This window comes from Vanacampus margaritifer, chromosome 10 (assembly GCF_051991255.1).
Source record: "Vanacampus margaritifer isolate UIUO_Vmar chromosome 10, RoL_Vmar_1.0, whole genome shotgun sequence".
Classification (NCBI taxonomy): domain Eukaryota; kingdom Metazoa; phylum Chordata; class Actinopteri; order Syngnathiformes; family Syngnathidae; genus Vanacampus; species Vanacampus margaritifer.
This window is the reverse complement of record NC_135441.1, coordinates 27,195,247-27,218,396: the sequence shown is the minus strand read 5'-3', so window position 1 is coordinate 27,218,396 and position 23,150 is coordinate 27,195,247. Positions and strand designations below refer to the sequence as shown.

Genomic DNA, 23,150 nt, shown 5'->3' with positions numbered 1-23,150 from the left:
AATTAGCCAGATTTGTAGTCTTCTGTCCATGATATCAAAGAAACATAAAAAAGTAAAAAAATAAAATTTTAAATATCGCAAGCAATACATAAAACTAGCCAGATTTGTAGTCTCCTGTCCATGACATAAAAGAAACATTTTTTTAAAAGTAAAAAGAAATAAATACACAAAAATCGTAAGCAATACATAAAACTAGTAAATCACTAGATAAATTATTCACAAATATTACAATATATATTTATAGTACATTATAACGAATTAAGAAGCACCAATAAAAATGTCATTCAAAAGGATTACATTTCCTACACGGTGTCCAATATAAAGGTCGATTTTTTTTTTCTTCCTTAGCACTTCAGTGCTTGTGGCACACTTGCCTCTTGGTAGCTCTCAGTCAAGGGCTAAGCTAACTTGGGCTACACTTTTCCCGGTGGCGATCGCTTAAAATGGAGCGCTTTGTTTCAACTGTGACACGTAAGAATCGAATACGCACCGACAGAAAGTACGTCTTTATGCCAACGATAGTATTTTAGACCGTTTAGTCGACGAATTGCGCATGAAACGACTTGCAAATGAATGAATTCGCGTGCTGGCTAACAGGTGGCTAGGCTAACATAGCGAAAGCTTAACGAAGCTATCAGAGCTACAAACTAACGCAAAAAATATGAATTAACTCTCTCTTATTTCCAGCCCAACCAAACGTCAACGTTTGTATAGTTAGTTACTAAAACCATGTAAATAAGGATATTCAATTATAATTACTGGCAAATTAACACCATAGCCATTTTACCTCCAAGTATTTGTCTGAATTTGAACTAATATTCATCTTGGATGGATAGATACATAATTTGTTCAATTGTTTGACTTCGACTTAGTACAATGTTAAAATACTACTCTATAAAGGGTCTGTGAAAGTAACTAGGGATTAGAAATTTCTTATAGGTTTTTTAGTATCCCTGACACTCAAGTCTAATGGTGATTGTCTTTAACTCATTTTCTTATTGTCTTATTTCTTATTGACTTAAATGTTCTTGTTCATTACATCTCACACTGTAAAGGAAACTGGATGACGCCACATTGCTTGTTTCAATACATGTAAAACAGGAATATGGATTTGATTCCCAATGTTTAATGCCTGGTTACTTTTCACCTACCCTCCGTAATGTAATTTCCCTCACATAATAAAAAAAAGTATATCAATCTATCAGTTACATGAATTAGTGGTCCATTGTTGGTCCACAGTAGGGCTGGGCGATATGGCCCAAAAATAAAATCTCAATTTTGTCAGTCATTCAGGACGATTACGATTTTAGTCGATTTTAAACTAATAAACCCAACAAACATTTATTTCAAGGTTTCATTCATTCAAAAATTATTCCTGTGCAAAATGTTCAGACAACAATAATGTATACTGATTCTAAATCAGCTTGAACATAAATTTAACTTTCATAGTTTGTGCTTAATTGCCACAATTAAGTAGTTGTTAGCTATTGTAAACATATCTTGTAAAGCAGCCATCCAGCATTCTGCCATTTATGCAAAATTAAAACTCACAGAAACATTTGGAGGTAACAGAACATAAGAACAACAGCTTTTCATAATCCAGAGCTCCTCCCTCCACTACTTTTTTTTAGTGGCTCAGTCACTCTCATACCATGAGTTGAGCAATACGTATACCATGCCACAAGCAAACAAATTACTTTGACAGAACACATGCTGACTCGACTTTTATTTTACTGTTCAAAATCAGTCCTTTTGTGATGATGTTCTCAGGGCTCACAGCAGATCTTGTTCAGAATCAGCAGACAAATTCCAGCGAAGTGATTGACATGATCGTCTCGGAAGTGTCCGCTCTCGAAGATGATGTGAAAATTGTGGATGCACAGGTAGATTCAAATGTGACCCGGTACAGCTTTCACCTGAATACCGTCTATCCCCTGACTGAAGGTATGTTCCAATTCTTCCATGTCGCAGCTTGAAGAGTGTGCCATCCAGCTGTGGAACTGGGCTGTTTGTAAGAATGTAGGCGACTCCATCAATACAAGTGAGAAAGCCAAAGGTACAAGCCGAACAATAATGATTACGATATTTGGTTACAAAGTAAAGATATAAATTGGCATATTAAGACTGGCTGTGTCCTATCACAATAATCCAACTTTGCAGTGCGCCATGCTGCATGTTGTCTGATGTACTGCAGTAATCCTGTTAACCCACCAGAGGGCGCCATCCGAAAGCAGATCCTGGTGAGCACCTGTGTCCACTTAAAAAAAAAAAAAGTCAAGATGATAAAACCTTTCTTGCCTTTTTTTTATTTTATTTGTTATTTTACAGATGGCCTGCAGAACTGGAAGGACCTGGCTAAACTGCAAGAATCCACTGGTGGCGGACCAATTCCTCAAGATGGCCATGAAGGTGACAAAAAAGTCAATTTAAAAAATAAATATTAACACACACTTCAATTTATTTAAAAACAAAATTTTCATACAAACCACAATTACAGTTTTGATGGAGGTGGTCACGATTAGACAATTTTTTTAAAGTCGTTCAAATGATAGGAAACTTCACATAGATGGGTATAATTCATTGTGAATAATTACAGAGAATTTAAACTGATCAAATTAGTGGTAGCTTTTTTCTTTTAGCAACTCCAGTTTAAGTTTACTGCAAAATTGCCAAACCAAACCATGTCATGATGCAGCCCTCTAGCACGAAGCTAACTTATAATGTGGGATGCCAATGACATGGTAACAGAATTTAGCACATTTATGGAACTCATGAACTTTCAAACTGTTACTTTACCACACACAGAGTAACAACTCATACAACAAAGGGAATTAAACATTCAAATGTTGAACTAACCCGTATACTAAAAACCCTTAAAAAAAATCATAATAATAGCATAAATATGTAATATAATGGTGATGCAAAATATGAACTCTTATATAGCAGGGCAGGGGTTCGCTATATATACGCAAGTGGGGACCTGATATCCTGTGTCCTCTGTTCTCCAGAGCCTGGAAACTCTGTTCGGCCTGCTGACATCCAGAGGCACGCTGGACAGCGACTCATCCAAAATGGACGTGGAGAAAGACATGCTCCGGATCGTCTCCTACCAGGCAGAATCGGTGGGTTGCGGCGACACCTTCCATGTTTGTTCTTGTCAGATTTGGCAGCTGAGGAGGTGTTATTATGATCGACTTGCCAGACAGCCAAAATGTCAAGTGAGAAACAATGAGCGGGCGAAACGGCATTAATGGAGATGTGTTGCACTTTCAGTTGAAATCATAGCTGTGTTCAAAATTGTTCACTCATTTCCGACGCCTAATAGGCATTATTTTATAGTTTACTATAAAGATCACAAAATCGACTAAAAGGCCTTACGTTGTGATTCAGGAACAGAGAATGAGTTGAGGATGCCAAAAGCAGCAACATCATTCCCTCTGCCTTAACCCCTTCGGACCCATAGATGATTGCAGTGGCATATGGTGACATATTTGGGTGTCTACACCAATAAAAACGCGTAATTTGGATGATGTCACTATAACAAATAAACACATGATAACCCCAATTTTTTATCCCAAGTTGCTCTTATGTGGGAAAAGAGTTCAAATCAGTTACAAAAAAAAAAAAAATGCCCAGCAGAAAAATTGTGGATCTGAAGGGGCTCATCTCTATATGGGGATTTTTATTTGAGTGCATTTATCGGAAAATGTTAACATTGATGGTGAAGAAGGAATTTGAACGCAGCCCATCTATCTTCCTTGCAGGCCGTCATTCAAGGGAATAAGCAGGAGGCTGTGGAGCACGTGGAACGTTGCAAAGACATGCTGCATCGCCTGCCCACTCAAGTACAGTATAAACATCTTCCTTTTACAGGGGACACCGTTTTCAAAGGACCACCTCAAACGTACGCACAAAACAAAAAAAGATCCGCACTTGCTGATGCACTTTCAGCCGTAACGGTCAGTATATGAAATAAGTCAAATCCTTTTTGGACAATAAAAGTATTTTCAATGTGTTATGTAAATATCATGATCAAAATAAATAAATTCAATACAAAAATGTACAATGTAGATTGTTTATTTGAATGTTATTTTTTCAATAAATCATAAAACAAATCATTTAACTAAAGGAATTAAAAAGAATACTGTACATATTTTAACCAACCAATTGTATAATGGATACATTATTAGATGCTCATTTTGAATTATTTATATACAAAAATAAAATGAACCTACATTTAAATTAGCTATATTTTGGTTTTAGTATTATTTGTAAGCATTTGATACATTGAATAAAACAATGAATCAAAAAATAGAAAAGCAGTTCAATTCCTGCAACACGTATTACGGCATTTTTCAGATGGTAAATGCTCAGTGGGGAGGATTTAAGAATGAATGATTAGATTTTTTTCTCTCACTGTTGCAGACGAGCTTCCTCTCGCTGATGTGCTACAACTTTGGAATAGACTTGTTCCATCATCAAAAGTTTGAAGACTGCACCTTCTGGTTACGGTACATGTACAGTCATCATGTTTTACAAAGGAGTGTAAGTACTGCATTCCATGCTGTGGAAATGGAGTTGGGGAAATTCATTTTGTGTGTATTTTTTATTTTTATTTTTTTGTAGGCAGAGCTGCGACATCAGCAGGAGTCATGTGAAATATGCCCCTGAATCACAGGTCCAGGTAAGATGACGGTCCTGCGCAGCGTGCATGCTCGTACCTTCACTCTGGAAATCACTAACTCGCTTTTCAGCGGCTTATTGTCTTGAGCCATCCAGTCTTTTCAACTTTAAGGTCACATATTAATGCTCACGCAGACTTCTCAGACTGTTGTGCTTTCAATGGATTTGTTTTAACTTGGTGAAGAATTTGTACGAGTTTTGCAGCAACGAAACGTACAAACCGTTTTGTTTTGCTGGTCTTCAGGCCAAGGTGTTGCGTCTCCTGGCCACTGCGTATCTGGAGTGGGATGCGCAGAGGTTTCACAAGGAGGCCCTGATGGCTGCGGACATGGCCAACAAGGTCAGATATGAAAATGAATTCATAAGAAAAACAACGACAGAGCCTCCATGTAAGCAGCGTGCCGATTTTCTCAGGAATGTGCGAACGCTTTCGGGCTCTACTTAAAGATCAAAATACTCCTGAAATGTGCGGCTTCCGATGAAAGCATCACAGCTGGTTCGTTCACACACTGGAATAACAATCCTGTACATCATTTTAGATTTCACAACGTTTCCTCCCTGAAACCTGTCGGCAGGTCTGAACGAGATGCTGAAATCTGACGTTTCCCTTGAAGTTTGTCTGAGTACAGTCAAGCTGCTCGTGACCGAGAACAGGTAAGGAACACCTGGCAGGAAAACGTTCACGCATGCACACGCATGCTGCTGGTGGCATTCTCAGGCAAAGCTACAAGATCATTTCTTCAATATGCTTCATATCCGTCTTATGGAATGAACGCTCCAATTGCTTTCAACGCCTTCTCCCAGAGAAGCGCCAGCATTAGAGTTCTTGAAACGTGCCAGTCAGCAGTTTGAGTCGTCGCCCGCCCTGGGAACCGCCCTCGTCCTGCACGTCGAGCTCCTGCTGCACCGAGACAAGGAGCTGCTGGGCAAGCAGAAGATCGAGGACATCATCAACGGTGCTGCACATCATCGCACTCGTTCAAACATGCAACCGCGTGACGACCTCTCGCTCTCGTCCGCGCAGTACACTACACGGGGAAACTGCTGGCACCGCAGGAGCTGGCAAGCCTTCATTCCATGTTGTGGGATAAAGCAGCAAAATACGTCGAGGTACAAACTTGTCATACTTTTTTTTTTTTTTTTCTCAGGAGAGCTCAGTATTGTCGATTTGACATCATCATTGCTCTCCTTTTTTTTTTAAATAAAATAAAATAAAATAAATAAATAAATAAATATTTTTTATTTTTTTTAAATTTTTTTTTACATACATAACACATCATAATAATTATTTTTATTTTATTTTTTTTTACCTTATTTTGTTCCATGAGATGATCAAAAATCTTGAGATTTTGTACAGGTGTACCCAATTTCTACTTACCCAATATTCCTTTTTATTTACCCCTAAGTTCATTTCAAACTAACCCTAAAATGCAAAAGTAAAAAGTAGAAATGATTTATTACTGTCAATTATTTGCAATTCACATTTTGATCAAACTTTATTTGTAATAAAGCAGATGTAAGAAGATAAAAACTTGGCAGAATGAAAACAAAAACGCACACAAACTAGTTTCTCTTTTATGAACTTCTTCAATTAGGCCATGGATTATCGTTTTTTTCCCCACTTTGTACGATTTCATTCAATCAGGTTGTCATTTTTTGTATGCTGTCGTCGTCATCTGCACAGGTAGAAAAAGGTCACAAGTCTATTTTGACAAAGGAATAGAAAATACACACATCTCTTTTCAAAAGTAGGTAGTGTCAGAAAAACTGTGAAGCTGACAATTAAAAAATCGACTTAAGTACAATAACAAAGTATTTGTACTTAATTGTGTTTAAATATCACTCTTGATGCGACTCTTGTTGGAATATTCACACAGGAAAAATGATTTCATTTGATGTTCTTCTTAGGCGACGGACTACTCCGAGGCGCTGCAGTGGTACAACTACTCACTGAGCTTCTTTCACGCCGGAGAGATCGACTCCAACTTGGCCAAACTGCAGAGGAACAGAACTTTTTGCTTTATGCAACTCAAGCAGCTGCAAAAGGTAGCGAGACACATTTCGAGCGAGTCCTCGAGGATGTCACGGAATGTGCGCCTTTCCTGTCTGTTTCTCAGGCCAAAGAAGCCATTAAGGAGGCCGAGCGCTGCGATCCCGACAACATTTTCACCCAATTCAACATTTACAAGATAGCCATGCATGAGAAGGACGTGGCGAGAGGTGGCTGCCTTGAAAATCTGCTCACACTCGCCGTCATCACATTTGAATCGGTTTCGTCCTGTGTGTGAATTAGCTGCAAAGGCAGTGGACATGATGGCGCGTCTGTCCAAGAATGTCGAAGCCGACGGGCCCGTGTCTGAGAACGCCGCGTCCAACCTCCTCTGCCGGGCCGCTCAGATCGCCTTGGAGGTACGCACGCAACCTTGTCTTTGGTTTTCCGACCTAAGTGGCTAGCAGCTAGCGGTTAGCTTTGCCTACGAGTGGCTGGTAGCCGTAATTGAGTTTGACAGCTGCTACCTGGCGTACTTGAGTTCTTTTTCAATATTCTGGACCTTAGGCTACTTTGTTATTCACTCCATGTTTCAAGGAAGGGAATGTGCCTTAAATTCCACTTTGAGGTCTTTTCATTATTAGAAAGAAATAAATAGAACGTTGTCTTTATTTATTTTATAAAACACTTTTGACAATTAAAAAAGAAAAACATTCAAGTCAAAATGTCAAATATAGCCGTTTAGATTTTAGGAACACAACTTGAAGCCCTCATTATTTTACACATGTACCATGTATCAAATAAGAATGTTTCTGCCTCATATTGCACTTAAAGCTGTGTTCCTAAATCCTAAACGGCTATATTCGACATTTTGGATTTAAAAAAAAATATATATATATTTAATGGGAAAAAAGCGTTTTACAAGATAAATGAAGACACTAAATCCTAAATAGCTATATTAGACATTTTGAATTGATGGTTTTTTTTATTTAATGGGGAAAAACAGTACTATTGATGTTATTTATTTGTTTATTTTTTGCTGATCCGATCCATGACTCAAATCCGTGATCCGATCTGAACTGTGACTTTTGTGATCCGTTGCACCACGACTTGTGCTAGAGTTTGTAAGACGTACTTTTTAAGACATTTTAAAGACTGATGAGGATGTTTTGCATCTTGTGACAGAACAAACAGCAGGAAACGGCCACGAAGGTACTGGAAAATTTCTGTGAAACCAGCAAAGACGAAGGTCTGGTTCTGAAGGCTCTCAGGTTGGTGAGAACGAAAATATTGAGGGGGGAAAAGAAAATAAATTCCAAGTTCATTTGAGTCAACCTGTTTTGTCAAAAATGGATCATTGAAATGTTTTGGTGCAGAAGGAACTGGTCAACCATCAAGGTAAGTGCATACAAAATCATTTCTGCATATTAAACTGCTTTGCCAGCTCATCTTTTTATTTATTGCATCTTAGTTTAGAAAGATGCGAGAATTCTGCCCAACAGTGATGATCTAAAACCAATCAAGTGAAAACTCAAACCCAGAACCTGTCAACCGTGAGGCAGACATGAAACCCGTGCAGCTGCTGTCTGAAAGACAATTGTAACATGTAGATGTGATTGAACTCATTCATCGGCATTGCCGGCTATATAAGTCAAAAATCCATTTGAACTGACTGGCAGTGAATGAACTCATTAATGACATCATCAGGATCAAACGTTTTGAAAAAGTTACTGTTGACTTACAGCTTTGAATTTTCAAACATTTCAGTGAGTTGATGCTTGAGTTGAGTTGATCCCAATAAAAAAAATGTTTTTGCAAAACACATTCAAAGTGTGAAGATGATTCATCTTTTTCCAGGTGTCTGGTTCGACTAGTTCTCACCACCGTAGAAGCGCCCGCTGATGACAAAAGGTGCATGAATACTGTAAATCGGGATTTGAAACACTGCCATCCAATTGGGTTGTGCTATTTGTCCGCAGGGACTCGAGTCTGGATGCGCTGCTGCCTTATTTAAAGACGGGTACGCGCACCCGCGTCAACATGTGTCGTGTCCCCAGCACATGCTAAGCTCCAAATATTTTCGTCTGCCGTCCCCGCAGCGCTGCAAAAGCTTTCGCGGCGGCCGGCGGGCTTGACGGTGGAGCAGTCCACGGAGGAAGCCAACTGGTTCAGGAAGATCGGTAGCAAAAAAGTCCTTCTTGGCTTCTGGCAATCTGGCAAGAAACGCTGACCGTGCCTCGCTTTTGTGACAATCGCAGCTTGGAACTCGGCGCTGCAGTGTGAAGGCAAACCTGGCAGAATGCGGGATTTCTTTGTGCTCTCTTACCAGGTGCAGTTTAGTATGAATAATGCCGGTAGATGTTTGAATTAAAAAATCTTTTAACAACACCTTAAAGTGGGAAGTCAACATTTTTATCCATTTCAGGGGTGGCCATTTTATACTTGCTGTCAGCTGAAGATGATGTCAATGTAGCTCAGGTGAGCAACTGTGATGTCATCTTAAGTTGACAGCAAGTGGCAAAATAACCAGAAAAACATTTAGACTAGTGGGGCTGCATAGAACATATTTTTGTCCAAAAATGGGCGGACTTCCCCTTTAACAACAATGTTTTGTTTGATGCTGTCAGAGGGATTCACATAGCAGTAAGTTTATTGTTGTGAAACCTTTGTTAGTCCTTCTCCAAATAAACATGATCTAAACTTTTACCTCAAGAGGGAGAAAACCAAAATATTGTAAACAGTTGTCAGTATGAAGCTTGTAAACGTCATCAACATGTTGTCGAACGAAAAGGAAACATTGACGCGTCAACGCAGCAATTCGGGATTGTGTCGTGTTTGTGTCCAGCTGTCCCAGATGTGTCGTCCCGATCGCGCCATTCTCGGGGCCCAGAAGACGTGTCTGCTCATGGCCGCCGCCGCCGCTCTCGACTTCTGCAGGACCGCTTCTGACGCCGACCAGGTTTGTGCGCCATCCGAACCTTTTCACGCGTGCGTCTCAAACTGCCTCGAGTGTCTGCAAAAATCAGTAGCAATGACTTTTGTTATATCGTTTTTAAAAGTGTATCGCTTCATAATTGGAGGACAGTCTTGTCAATAAATCCCCTCATAATAAAAAAAGAAAAGAAATGACTCCTCCCTACTTAAGTCTTGGGCCAATGAAAAGCTTTGATATGTCATATCATCACATAAATATATAACAAACGTCTCCATTAATAAAGTCACATTCAATACTAAATGTTCTTTTACACAGCAAACAGTCCAGTGCTAAATTCACTCCAACGGAGTTGATTTGAACACTTTCTCAGAGTTTCTATAACTCCACACTTTCCACAGTTAAATCAACACTGGGAGGAGAGAGTACTTTTTTTTTTAACTCACACATAGAGTTAAATGAACACTAGGAGTATTTCAACTGTGGTGTTTATGCGTTTCCTCGCAGACCAAAGATCTCCGCCAGGCTGTGGAGCACATTGCGTTATGTGCGGAGGTGTGGAAAACCCTCAAGGCAGCAGGTAGCACACAACGTGTCGGAATTGTGTCCGGGAGTCACCACCAAGGTTATTATAGTTCACCAAAACGAACAAAAAATAAAATTAAAAAATCTTTTTCTTTAACAAAATAAAAATGTTCAAAACTTACAGAAAATACATTTTATGTTTACGAAGCTAACTAAAGCTAACTATAATTATAGCGAAAATGTTCTTCGTTTTAGTCTTTGGTTATTCATTGAATACGTTAAGTGATGTCATCTAGCAGCAGCCAATAGAAAAGCGCCTTCAGATGACGTCTACAAATTTGCCTTTCGCCTCCAATGGCTCGGCTCGCCTGCTTTTTCATTGAACTCAGCCCAAATGCAACGCTCGGTAAGAATTGGGTTACTTTTTTCATTTGAACATGCTGTTTATTAAATATTGCACACAAGTAATACACTTTTTTTTAAAAAAAGCTAAAGAAAAATAATACTGAAACTAACAAACTAAATTAAAATTTTGCATTTGAAAAATAAAAAATAACCTGAAAACTAGTTACAACTAAAAATAAATGTAAAAAACAAACTAAAAAGTAACTGAAATGAAAACTCCCAAACTATAATAACCCTGGTCACGACCAAGTGAAGACACCGAATGTGGACATGGACAGGAAGCTTCCCGAAGGACCCAACGGACACGCTGCTGCTCCTCTACGAGTTTGAAGCTCGCGCCAAGCTCAACGACCCCGAGGTGACCAACGTGCTGGACTCCATCTTGGAGCAGGACAACGTGGAGGCCAAAGTGCTGGAGACCATTGCAGGTAAAACAACAAAATCAAATCTCTAAATATTTGTGGCTCGTACCTTGGGTCAAAAATGTCAAATTGGTGTCCAAAAAGTGGAGTGGATGAACCTGGCAGCCCTCCGAAGAAACCTTTCTGTTGTTGACCTCACACGACCTTTTCTTGCCCTCTGCAGCGTTAGCCATGGAGCCTCCAGCCCACTTCCCCCTGCTATGCAAGAAGGCCCTGAGGGTGGCGCTGTCCATCCACAAGAAACAAGCTCATGTGGACCCGGCGCAGTGCAGGCATGTTCGCCGCTGGCCGCCGCCGCCGCTCGCTCGCTCGCTCGCTCGTCGTCGTCTCTCACCGTTTGTGTGGTCCTCAGCAAGTGCATCCACAGCCTCATCAAGCTCTCGCTGCCCAGCGGCGCCTCCCAAATGGACGCCCGCCTGCTGCACGAGGCCTGGCAATACTACGAGGAGGCGCTGGCCGTCATCGCCGCCGCCGGCGTGAGTCAAAATCCACCTTCAACATGTTTGCAGTCTGAAAATATTTGCAGGCAAGATTTCAAGATGATATGCACATGGCCTCATGGGAAATGTGGTTCTTTCAAGGGAAACAATACCGCTTTTGTCCAAAGGTGCCGCCATAATCAACGAAAGCCAAATGCCGCTTTGTTCTGCTTTAAGACAAGCAGCGTCCGGTAAATAACCACCACAATTACTGTGAAAACGAAAACAAAGATATTCCATAGTTCCTATCAACATGATTTAGGGCTGTGCAATGAATGGAAGTTCAATTACAATTTCAATTATTATGTCCTAATCATGATTTCAATTATGACCAAATTAATCGTGATGAATATTTTCTTCATAATCAAGCAGCCCTAATATTTACAATCATCTGATTTACAAAGCGCACGTTGTCTTATATTTGTATTTATTTATTTATTGAAAGAATAAATAAATGCAAATATAAGACAACATGTGCGTTTGTAAATCAGTCAAATCCAAGATGATCAAAGTCCATCACTTGACATCCATCATGCTGCTCATCTCGGACTGTTTCGTGTCCAACTCTAATATTTTCTTACAAATTGTGATCTTCAAACAAAGGTCGGTGTTTTTTTTTTGTTTAGTTTTGTTTGTTTTTTGGCCATATTCATTCCACAGCGAGTGAAAATACACTAGAGCGTTTTCACCGTGAAAATCCAGCATGACCACCAAACAAGTTTGACGTCCCTGAAAGAGCGGATGCTCGCATTCAGCGCTTCCCTTCCTGCCAATTGGAAAGTGTGAAAGAGGCGGCAAATGACTGGCGGCAAATGACTGGCGGCAAATGACTGGCGGGATGGCAGGCTTCATTTCCCCCCTTTTCATTGCACGAGCCGCCACTCCAAGAAGCGGCGGGATTTCCGTTGACGGCAAAGCGGGCCTGAAAGGCGTCGCCGCTCGGTTCCGACGGTGCCCATCTGGCTCTTTTGTAGCCCGACGGCCTCGCGGAGACGCAGATCCTGTGGCTGCTGACCCGCGCCTGGAACGCGGGCATCCTGCTCTACAGCCTGGCCAGGTACTTGGAGGCCGAGAAGTGGTGCGGCCTGGCCATGAGCTTGGTGCGACACCTCGGACCCTTGCAAGACGGCTACGAGACGCAGGTAGCGACACGCATTTCAACACGAGGGGCGAGCAGTGCTTTATTACTTTTTGGCATCTTTTTGGCACCACAAATCATTTGGAATCTTTCATTTGACGGTCAGCTACAGATAGACCCATATGGGGGTTTTCAAGGCCGATAACCGATATTTGGAGACAATATTGATTTTCACTAAAAGGAAAAAAAAATTGCAAAATAAAATTTAAGAAGAAAAAAAATACAATCCCCAGCTTTTTTTTTTTTTTTTTAGCATATGATTTTTGAGCAACTTTTAGAGTTTGTAAAATATTGGAGTTAAAAAAAAGAAAAAAGTTCCGGGATCTGCCCGGGCCAGTAGCACGTCTTCAAAAAGTTAAATAAGAACTTAAGCAAATGGCTCCCTATTGTTTGCTACAGTAAATCAAGTCGACTCCAATTTCAAAATATTTAAAGTATTCAAATTGTACTTCTCTTAGTTAACTTTCAAACAAAAACAGAAAGTGTAGAGAGTTCCCAAACATCTATGAAAATTTAAATAATGAGTTCCCTGATTTGTTTTATCGGACTTATGATTCTTCAAAATGGCCGACGTCGATATTCGTTAAAATGCTGAATAGCGGCGCTGATAATCGCTCTATCGTTAACATTTCTTGACGATGTGAGCGCTGACGGAAGCGGCGGGATGAATTCATTGGCTCATATTCAGCAGACGGGCGGCGCTTCACAGTGCAGATGGACAATAACGGGAAACAAGCAAAGAGTTTTTCACGGGCAACAAGTGCAATGGCCAGGTCAGTCACGTGACCTCAATCGCGTGAAACACGCACAATGCAAAAAAAAACGAAAACGAAAAAGCTCTCTCCAAAAAATACTCCAATTGTTGTCATACCCTCAAATGAAAGCAATTCAAATGTGTGGTGCTGGCGTTTGGAATCCAAAAGATGACATTTGTGTCCCCGTCCCAATATTTGCATGTCCGCAGATGTCTCAGCTCTACGGCAAAATCCTGGACCGGCTGGACAACGCAAAGAAAACCTCGTTAACGGAAGAATGATGGCCCCTTTTCGGACCACTGATGTTTTGCACCCGCTCGCATCATTCGAGTCTTTTCCATCACATTCACGTTGCCCGCTCTAAAAAGTGCTCACAAGTTCTTGTTCAACACGCGTTTGCCGTACGTTCTACACTAGCAGGATGCGAATGGTTGTTTGTTTTTCAAAAGTGACACATGGAGCAAAAAAGTTAACCGTTTCTTACTGTATTGTTATTATTCTTATTCTTTAAGATGAATGAAGCAGATTTAAGTCCCTTCTGCTGGTTTATTTAGTACACCAAAGATGTCATGGGTCCAAGTGACCCGTTGTGTTTGAGCATTTCAAAACAAAAGTGTTGTCTTCATTTCAAGTCATTGTTTTTGTCAACATTCATTCATATTGGAAGATATGAAAACATTTTGTTGTATAATATTAGCACACAAAAAAAAGTGTTTACAATACATTTGACATTTCTCATTCGTCTCTCGTGTCCATGTTGAAGTAGCCAATAAATTACAAAAAAAAAAGTTCTAGAAATGTTTTCAATAAAAAGAAAAGAAAAGGCTATCTTTTTTTATTTTATGACATTTGATATTTTCATTTTTCCAGTTGTATACTTTTGGCAGACGTCAATTTGCCTCACAAGAAAGCTGAGAAAGTGTTTTAGATTGCACGGGGAAAACTTGGGAGGACACAATTTTGCAATATTGCGAATCGAGCTAACTGCAAGCTGTAGAATGAGACATTTTGCCAAATGACAAAAGTGTGGCGGGCAACTCAAGCAAGCCAGTGGCTCAAAAAAAAAAACACTTTCAATCGCCATCATTGACTTTGGCAGTCTTTTCTGCAATTATCCACAAACATCTCAAACGTATTTTAACTTCACTTAACGGGGACTCTAGGAAGTGTTTTGCTGGGGAGAGAAAAAGAAAGCGTCGAACAAATGCAATAGTGATTTCAGATTTTCTGATGAAATGAAAAACAAAATCATATTTATTTAACAAGAAAGTAAACACCTGATTTGTTTGAATTGCGCCACCTGTGTGGAATAAGAAACATATCAAGGTCGTAACTGAGTCACAGATTTTATTTCCAAACAAATAAACTCTTGTCAAGCCCCCCCCCCCCCTTCCCAAAATAATAAAATTCAAAGAAAAAGATGTGTTTTATATTTGTGTATATAGCAGGACGCCCCCCCCCCCCCCCCCCCCCCGGTGACTTGGACAGGGAAGAGCGATTGGGCCTCGAGCGTCCCGACAGGCCGTAAACCACCAGAAGACGGACGGACGGACGGACGGACGACTGGACTGTACAATCAAAAGGATTCATGTTTGCAAGCACTTACTGCACACATGTGCCATAAACAGCCCCCCCCCCCCCCTTCCCTTTCATAAAAGACCCCCCACAATAAGTAAATAGAATGACGTTGCGCACACGCACAGGTGGCCATCTTCATTTTTTTCCTTTTTTTTTTTTTTTCTTACATCACAGCCTCAGTATGGAAAGAGCATAGAGTGAAGTCTTTGGGCTTGGACATGTCTGACTGAGGTCTGAAGCACCACAGTCAGCTCAGATTTCCACTCCAACTTTCAACAATGACGTCGCAAACAAGTTTGGGAGATCGGGCTTTGGTGTGAAATTTCAGCATCAACCTAAAATGTGTTTAAATGCATTTCTGTGACGACACCGGTTGAAGCCTCGTCATCGCCTAAACTATCAGACCGAAACATTGATGTCTATTAAATCTGATGTTGTAAATACAGATCAATTTATTGCTTGCGTTTGTCTCAAAATACATGGGAAGAGAACCCACAGAAAATAATCACATCAAATTGCAAAATAAAGATCACAATGACAAAACCGTTCAGCCCTAGGATGTCATTTCATCAAGTGAAGCAAATAATGATCGTAACCGTACACAAAATTAAATCCCGTAAAAAACAAACGTGACTGCTTGGGGAATAGAATTTCAAGAAATCCACAAAAGAGTGAATTTGCAATTTTGTGTACATTTGAGGTTCGTCTTCAGATTTCCCCCTAAAGCCCAACATCCCAAACTTTTTGTGAGTAGCGTATGCGTATATTTAGATACTGTAGATGTGTTCATTCTAAACACCCAGACACATTCCACAAGTATTGACAAGTGAGACCCCCCCCCCCCACCCCCAAATTTTGAGTGTCCCGTCGTCATGTGAAGACTAACAGCAACAATACAGCACTTTTGTGTGTCCTGTTTGTAATTTATAGCTTCAATCTTGACTTACCTGACAATTGTGGTCTATAAAACATAATTCTGTCCCAGTTTGAATCACACATGCACGACGCACAGGTGAGGGAGGGCGGGGTTTATACGCTGGAGGAACGTGAGGGGGGCGGGGCTTATTTACATTGTACAGCTAGCACACCCTTCGAAACAGTCTGCAAACAGTTTATAAATGGCTGTGTTCCATTCAGTTATTCCCTGAACTCGGCGGAGGGAGTTTAGACACACGTGATGGCAGCTGCTTGTCTGGTAAAGGAGGAGAAGAAGAAAAATGCGAGGGGAGGCGGGACCCGGGGAGGCCCGAGTTGGCACTTCCTGTTGGGGGAGGAACAAAGAAAAAGAAGAGAAGATCCCTTTCACAGTTAAGCTTTAGAGAAGAAGCTTGCGTGCGCGCCGGCGTCTTTGTCGCGTCGCAGATTCCTGAGCTCAGCCCAAACCCAAAAGAGCTCGTTTTTTTTTTTTTTTTTTTTGAATCCCCCACCCCTCCCATACACAGTGGTCCAAGCACGTGATGAATAATTCATATAGATAACACCAAGTTTTAATTAGGCTCAACTTTAGTGTTGTGTTTTTTGGACAATCCAAAACAGTTTTTTTTTTTTTTTTTTTTAAATGGGCATGACATCCAATACAATTGTCTTGTTCTACCCGTTATAAGGCTGCCGCCATGGCAGCAGATAGGACAGTACCGTGTGACCAGTAAACCAGAAAAAATAAAATAAAACAAAAAAAAAAACCTCTTTGGAAGGCAGAGCGTGTAAGAGGGTGGTCTGCAGCTCCACACTCTTTGAGTTAGTTGGAGGGGGGGTCGGGGAGGGGCCAGCAAATCCTAATTGGATGGGTTGATTGTTGTAGTAATAGTGGTTGTGGTGTGGGGGCGCTATTGCACTCAATGGAGGACAACAGGTAGTCAGTCAGTATTGGATGTAAGGCAGTTTGGTGTTTTGCAGAGCCCACTTACACGTCTCTACCCACCTCCCCCCCACCCGCCTTGACACAAGAGAACCCCCTCCCCCGCCCCCCCAAAAAAGGACATACAAAAAAAAAAAGCACAAGCCAAAGAAAAAGAACCCTAACAAGCCCTCCAGACCATTCTAGTGAAGTGTAAAACTTGTCTCTCACGCGCACTCTCAATATATATATTTATATTTATTTATATATATTTATATGTATAGTAAAATCTCTGTAGGATTTTATTCATCTTGTGATGTCATAATATAAATGTAGGGATTCTTCCTGTGGAGATGATAAATAATTATTCCCTAGAAACAACAGTACCGTCAGTAGGGCTCCGTTCATCCAGTCACTTTAGGGGGAGGGAAAAAAAGAAGAAGAAGAAGAAAGGACCAAACAAAAAGCTCTCATAATTACGTGTTGTCTTTTTCAATGTGATTGGATGAACATTTACAAAGTGTCCCGACTGGGGTGTGATTTGTCTCTCATCCCTGTGACTGCTCGCTTTTTCTTTCGTTGCTCGTGGAAACGTTCCCATCTTCAGTCCGTTGGCAAAAAAAAGAGCGACCCCCCCCCCCACCTTTTTGTTTTTCATATGACCAAAAACAAAGAAAAGGGGAGAAAAAAAAAAAAGAAGAGGGATCTCCGTTGCAGTCAGTAATGGATGTCGTTGAGAAACTCATGCAGGGGTTTGCACAGTCACAGTAATCAATGGCGAGAAGACTTTTGTTTTCGTTTCCATTTAGAGAGTAACAGAATGATGACACTAAAACTTTATATGAAACATAGCCGTAAAAAGAGGTGAGGGGGGGGGGGCATTTTAGGTACTTTGGGGGAGGGGGGGGATGAGGGATGAGGGGGGGGGGGACTCTGCAGCGATGTGAGGTGGTGGCGGTGGCAACGGCGCGATGGCGGGCGGGCAGCTCAGAGCTTCTCCGGGGACGGGATCCAGATGTACGGGCCCGACTGCTCCTCGATGATCAGCTTGATTTTGTTGTAGATTTCCTCCAGCGAGTCGCCCTGGACGATAGCTGCGCACGCACACACACACACGCACGTTTACTCGAGTCAAGATGCCGGCACATTTGCAAATGGCCGCCGGTGGACTTGAAAGCGCGAGCGTTACCTGTGAAAAACTCTCCAAAGTCCTGCTCCAACTTGACGGCCTTGTCGAAGATTTTGTTGGCCTGCTCGTACGTCTGCCGCTTGTTCATTTCCCTGCGGCGCCAAAAGCAACGTTAGCCCGTTTGGCGGGACGTTAGCGCGGGACGTTAGCGCGGGACGTTAGCGCGGGACGTTAGCGTGCGCCGCCGCCGCGCCTTGCGACAACTTACATGAGGGCTTCGATGGATTTTGGTTTGATAAAGATGGCGATGGGGTAAAGTTGTGCTTGCTGCAGTCGTTTGATGGCGTTGCCCGACACGTCCAGGATGCAGTGCTTCCCCTGCGGAGGTCGACACGCACGCACACACACAGGAAAGGTCATCACGTCTTTTCACGGAAAACCATCCCAGCATGTACGGTTGTGCAATTAATCAAAATCTATTACAATTTCAATTATTGCACTCCACAATTGCAAAATCAGCATAAATGTAAATAAATATTAATACAAATTTTGAGTTGTTTAAATGTAAACATTTGCACCCTTTAATATATTTTGTGTGGTCCAAAAGTAACTTAAATAATTATAGTGTTTGTTTCTTTATGTTTCAACATTTTCTTGTTTCGTACCCCAAAAAAAAAGAAGATCATCCTAACCTGTGTTTTTAATTATTTCCAAAATAATTGTGATTCATATTTTCTTCTTAATCAAATAAATTCCATATCCGAGGTTATAGGGCTGCTCAATTATGGGAACAAATAAATCACAATTATTTTGGTAATAATTGAAATCACAATTATTCAAACGTTATTTTTTGGTACAAAACGAGAAAATGTTTAAACATTTAAAAATACAGTATTAAGACAAAATTATTTGAAACACTATCATTGTGTAAGATTTATTATTATTAATTTATTTTTTTAATGTATTTATTATTTACAATGCTATTTATTTATCTACAAGACTAATTTATTTAATTAGTCATTTTAAAAATAAAAAAGGTGTAAATATATCAATTTAAATAACTCAAAATTAGTATTAATAATCTTTTACTTTTGTTTACGATGATGCCGATTTTGTAATTGTGGCGTGTAATAATTGAAATTGTAATTGAATTTCATTCAAATTGCACAACCCTACGAGACGAGCGACGACGAATGCGGGGCCGGCGTCCCGCTCTATATACTCGTACCCGTTCGGCCACCGTTCTGACGGACAGGATGCTGGTCCCGTAGAGGTTCTCGTTGAACTGTCCCGCCTCGATGAACTTATTGTCTTGGATGTCCTTCTCCATTTGCTCGCGCGAGCCCACAAAGTGGTAGTCCTGACCGTCCATCTCGTTCTCTCGCCTGGGACGAGTCGTGTCTGCCGGACAGCGAGTCCAGTCAAGCGGGCTCGTTATGTGTGGCTTCGCCGTGCGTGCGTGCGTGCGTGCGTGCGTGCGTGCGGTCAACTCACGGGGTACGCAGGAGCCAAACTTGTGAGGGAACTCGGAGATGAGGTCGTCGTTGACGCGGTCCTTCATGGGGCCCAGGATGATGACGGGTCTTGTGTAGTGGACTGAGGACGCGAAAAGCAGCACAAACGTCAGCGCAACATTGGCGCAAGTTTTGACGCCAAAATGACAACATTTTGTGTGATCAATCAGAAGCAGATTTATTGACCAACCAAAACAAATAACTTGATGCTAACAGATCATGTGAAACGTCATTCACAGGCTTTTGTGTAATTATTATTATTATTTTTTTAATACATGAGCAGTCACAACACATTCAGGCATATATTCTTTATCCTCTGTGAAAAACAACTTTTATTATTGCAACTCATCTTCTGGCTTTCATCATTAATTAAGTCGTCAAGTAGTGTGTCCGAATGTGTTACACCCCCCCCTAGTGGCCACAGTGTTCAATTCTTCACATTCCATTTCATGATATTACTGTAAATTTGCAAAAGATGGCGTGTGGAGTCCTGTTTTTTTTTTTTCATTTGGAATTTCCTCAATATTGCAATTATTTTTTCATGCCCTCTTTCTATGTCTTTTTTTAATAAGCAAAAAATTGCATGTATTATTTATTATTCTTATTGTATATTACATTTTAGAATCATAATATTATTATATTTATTTATATATTATTTAATAATATATTACAAAAAAATATCAGATTCATTCTATATAAATGTTTTGTTTTTCTATAGGTTTTTCTATAGGCTGGGCAAATGAAGCACAAATTAATATGAAAGAAAGTTTATTTATTGGATTTACTGTTTTTGTAAGGTGACCTTGAGTGTCCAGAAGCGCGCCTTAAATAAAATATATTATTATTATTATTATGAAGCACTTTGACATGCAGTCTTAAGTGTTCCCTACGACAACTTTGCAAAATTCAACCAAACAAAAGTGGCATAAATATGAAGTTATAAAATCGTGTTATGCAAGCAAAAGTTCAACTTCTTCGTCTAGACACGAGAAAAATACTTTGAAAATGCCAACAATATTCCAAGACGACGTACGTACTTTCTTGTCGAATGACGGGCTCGTAGGAGAGGATTGTGTCTTCCTGGCCCTCTGCGATCATGGAAAGAAAAAAAAGAAACAAAAATCAAGTCACGGTGAGGCCAAGGCCAAAATATGGCACAAAAGTGTCACCCGAGCGAGCAAACGAGCGAGGAAGTCAACGACGACTCACTTGAGCTGCTTTCGCTGTCGCTCGTGTTGGACGTCAGACATTCTGGAGGGACGACAGCAAACGTTAGCGGGAGAGAAAAGCACGTCGGGCCAGAAACATATTTGCATGCCACGTGGGTGCAGACTGAGTTCGGTGGTTCCCAACCTTTTAGCCAACATTGAATCTCACTTAAAAAAATAAACAAAGCATAAAAATGTGCCAATAAGGAAATAAAAGTAGATATAAAAAGTTCAAATGCTAGTTTTCCTCATTCGAAACAAAGAGACGAGATCATTTTTTCCCCGGCGTTTATCCACCGCTAATGTGACCCATAATGTCAAACTAAATGAAGCGATAATGTAGTTGCACAAGTGTGCACACCCTCATCGAACGGAGAGTTCGGAATTAAGCAGGCACATTCCAAACTCAAGTTACCGTAAATGCAAGTCAGAACACACCTGCCATCATTTCTTGCGCCTCGGATTAACCCACAACAAAGCTCTGATGTTCTAGTAACCTTTCCTAATGTTGTAATAGTGTAAGTTGAAATTGAAATAGTTTTTGCCTTTTCATAGTGTTGAAATGATTAAGTTTGGGTGTCAATGACTCGAATCATTTGCAGCAGGATCGGTCGCTTTAATGGACGTCGCTGGCATAGAAGACCAACAAAAATTAATTTCTTGCGGCAGATAAATCAATTAAGTGGAATTTGATATTGCGGTTGGGAATCACTGCTCTAAGCTGACCGGAAGAAGAAGAAGAAGAAAAAGAAAAGCGGTCAGAAAGAAAGCAGAAGTCATGCAAGTGTGAATATTGAGGAAGCGGTTTTCGCTGCGGCCAATCGGAAATCAAACGTTTCCTGACACAAATGAGACGCGATCCCCCAACGCCGCGTCCTCTTGCTGCGCGCCATCACATCGGCGGCGGGCCAAAGAAAACAAGCCGGTGTGTTACACCAGCGCCCGCCCGAGGGAGGCGGCAGTCGGCTCATTGTTATGTCCACGTTGCCGTGGCAACAGCAGGCCGGCTCCCGCAACGACGACGCCGTTAAGTGTGTCACCTTATTTGACGCAAGCACCAACGGCCGCCGCCGCCGCCGCCGTTCTCCCTCACAATTGCAAAATGTTGATTCAGCATGAACTGGCCAACTCGATGGACAAAAGTATTGGGACACACTGACAATTCAATGCTTTTAGTACACACATCAAGGCCTAGAAAGGTTTCATCAAGGCGCACATGTTCTAATAAGCATACTAAATTTCAGCATTCCTTGCTTACAAGCGAAGACCTGACAATCGATTATGAAGAAAATACTCATGATTTATTAGGTCATAATGAGGACAATCAATTGTTTTTTGGGGTACAAAACAAGAAAATGTTTAAACATGTGAAAAATATTAAGACAAAATAAATTTCTTTCAAACGCTATAATTATGCAAGTTCCTTTTGGACCAAACAAGATTTATTAAATTAGTCATTTTAATATAAAAAACATGTAAATACTGTATATAAATTAGTACTAATAATCTTTTTTTTTTTGGTCACGATTATGCTGATTTTGTCATTTTGGAGTGTAATAATTGAAATTGTAATTGAATTTCGATTAATTGCCCAGCCGTAATTGGAGCTTTGTAAAAGATCGTCTTGTGTGAGGATCCTGTGCTGCAGGGTGTGTCCACACTCGAGAGTGATTCGTCTTTGGTCAGACAAAATGCAAGAGGAAATAATGTAAAGAGCGATGACACAATTTGGGCAGAAATCATACGAAAAATTTCAGGATATGAATTATTATTGTGTATAAAATAACCTATATTGAGATACAAAATGTTCTCTACTGTATATGATAATGAAACTAATTTGATCATTTTCTCCTGCTTGCTATGAAAGCCTGCAAAGACCCGATTATTGAAAGATCATCCTTAGCAATTATGTGGTGTTAAGAGCAATTTTTTTCTTCCTTTTTTTCTTTTCTTTCAAATTTTCTGATCCAATCAGCTTAAAAAAACAGCCAACAAGCTTGAAAAATCGATTTAAGATGCACGACGTTTGATTTACAGAGGATTCCTTTTTTTTTTTTTTTTTTTAAAGAATGTTATTCGAGCACAACAAAATAAATCAGTCCAAACAGAAGAACACAATCTGTTTGTTTAACTTAACACATTCTTAATCACCAATCAGTTCAATTTCAATTCACGAGCGTCAGGCAGAAAATTGAAAAGTTCTTCCACTAGATGGCAGAAGGTACAATGAACCTTTCACCATTCCTACAATGGATTAACTTCTTAACAGGTCGCATTTGAGCACTTTTGTAAGCAAAGTGAGACAAGCTCATCTTTTGTTGCCGTTCAAGTTGGCCTCATCCAACCATCAAGTACGAATGGTCCAACTCGCAATACTTTTGTCCATTTTGCCTGACACCATAATAACCTGTGGCAAAGGACTGCCCCCACCGCCCCCCCCCACCCCCCCGCCCGACCCACCCTCGCCCGCCCGGCGCTCGGGGGACAACCACAAGACTTACTCAAACTCTTTGATCCATAAAAGTCATCGCTTAACCCCGGGAAGTCCTAGATGT

The 23,150-nt window shown here is 40.7% G+C and overlaps 2 protein-coding genes across 13 annotated transcripts in view; one reads left to right on the top strand and one right to left on the bottom strand.

The window, feature by feature from the left end:
- Window positions 1-358: 358 nt before the first annotated feature.
- tex11 (testis expressed 11) lies at window positions 359-14,157 on the top strand. Of its 4 annotated transcripts, none has more exons than XM_077577645.1 (29): window positions 359-471; window positions 1,771-1,883; window positions 1,972-2,056; window positions 2,161-2,240; window positions 2,329-2,409; window positions 3,009-3,122; window positions 3,765-3,845; window positions 4,426-4,511; window positions 4,627-4,684; window positions 4,928-5,023; window positions 5,098-5,179; window positions 5,259-5,337; window positions 5,488-5,639; window positions 5,708-5,793; window positions 6,592-6,729; window positions 6,801-6,903; window positions 6,977-7,092; window positions 7,859-7,944; window positions 8,531-8,584; window positions 8,653-8,693; window positions 8,773-8,853; window positions 8,932-9,002; window positions 9,519-9,632; window positions 10,113-10,185; window positions 10,814-10,963; window positions 11,121-11,229; window positions 11,310-11,433; window positions 12,411-12,578; window positions 13,539-14,157. In XM_077577645.1, exons 1-29 carry the CDS (start codon window positions 444-446, stop codon window positions 13,608-13,610), a joined length of 2,721 nt encoding a protein of 906 aa, XP_077433771.1. In that variant the 5' UTR covers window positions 359-443; the 3' UTR covers window positions 13,611-14,157. The 4 variants fall into 4 exon arrangements, with proteins under 4 accessions (XP_077433771.1, XP_077433772.1, XP_077433774.1 ...); XM_077577647.1 differs by having other exon boundaries at window positions 390-499; XM_077577646.1 differs by lacking the exon at window positions 8,531-8,584.
- Window positions 14,158-15,336: 1,179 nt separating this feature from the next.
- dlg3 (discs, large homolog 3 (Drosophila)) overlaps window positions 15,337-23,150 on the bottom strand; it is an 81,905-nt gene continuing 74,091 nt past the window's right edge. For 7 of the 9 annotated variants that reach the window (XM_077578557.1, XM_077578553.1, XM_077578554.1 and 4 more), the window contains 7 exons: window positions 20,597-20,638; window positions 20,425-20,475; window positions 19,368-19,469; window positions 19,102-19,274; window positions 18,142-18,251; window positions 17,934-18,025; window positions 15,337-17,838 (listed from right to left, as the gene is read on the bottom strand). In XM_077578557.1, the coding sequence (XP_077434683.1) occupies window positions 17,732-17,838; window positions 17,934-18,025; window positions 18,142-18,251; window positions 19,102-19,274; window positions 19,368-19,469; window positions 20,425-20,475; window positions 20,597-20,638 (677 nt within the window). In that variant the 3' untranslated portion in view covers window positions 15,337-17,731. Of the gene's footprint in view, window positions 17,839-17,933; window positions 18,026-18,141; window positions 18,252-19,101; window positions 19,275-19,367; window positions 19,470-20,424; window positions 20,476-20,596; window positions 20,639-23,096; window positions 23,143-23,150 lie in introns of all 9 variants that reach the window. The other 2 variants (XM_077578559.1, XM_077578560.1) reach the window with 1 other exon arrangement.

Excerpts from the sequence above, each read along its gene's own strand:
- tex11 (XM_077577645.1), top strand. The coding sequence starts at position 444 with ATGGAGCGCTTTGTTTCAACTGTGACAC. Across the intron at positions 9,003-9,518 it reads TCTTTGTGCTCTCTTACCAG|CTGTCCCAGATGTGTCGTCC; the intron begins GTGCAGTTTAGT and ends GTTTGTGTCCAG. Across the intron at positions 10,186-10,813 it reads GAAAACCCTCAAGGCAGCAG|GAAGCTTCCCGAAGGACCCA; the intron begins GTAGCACACAAC and ends GGACATGGACAG.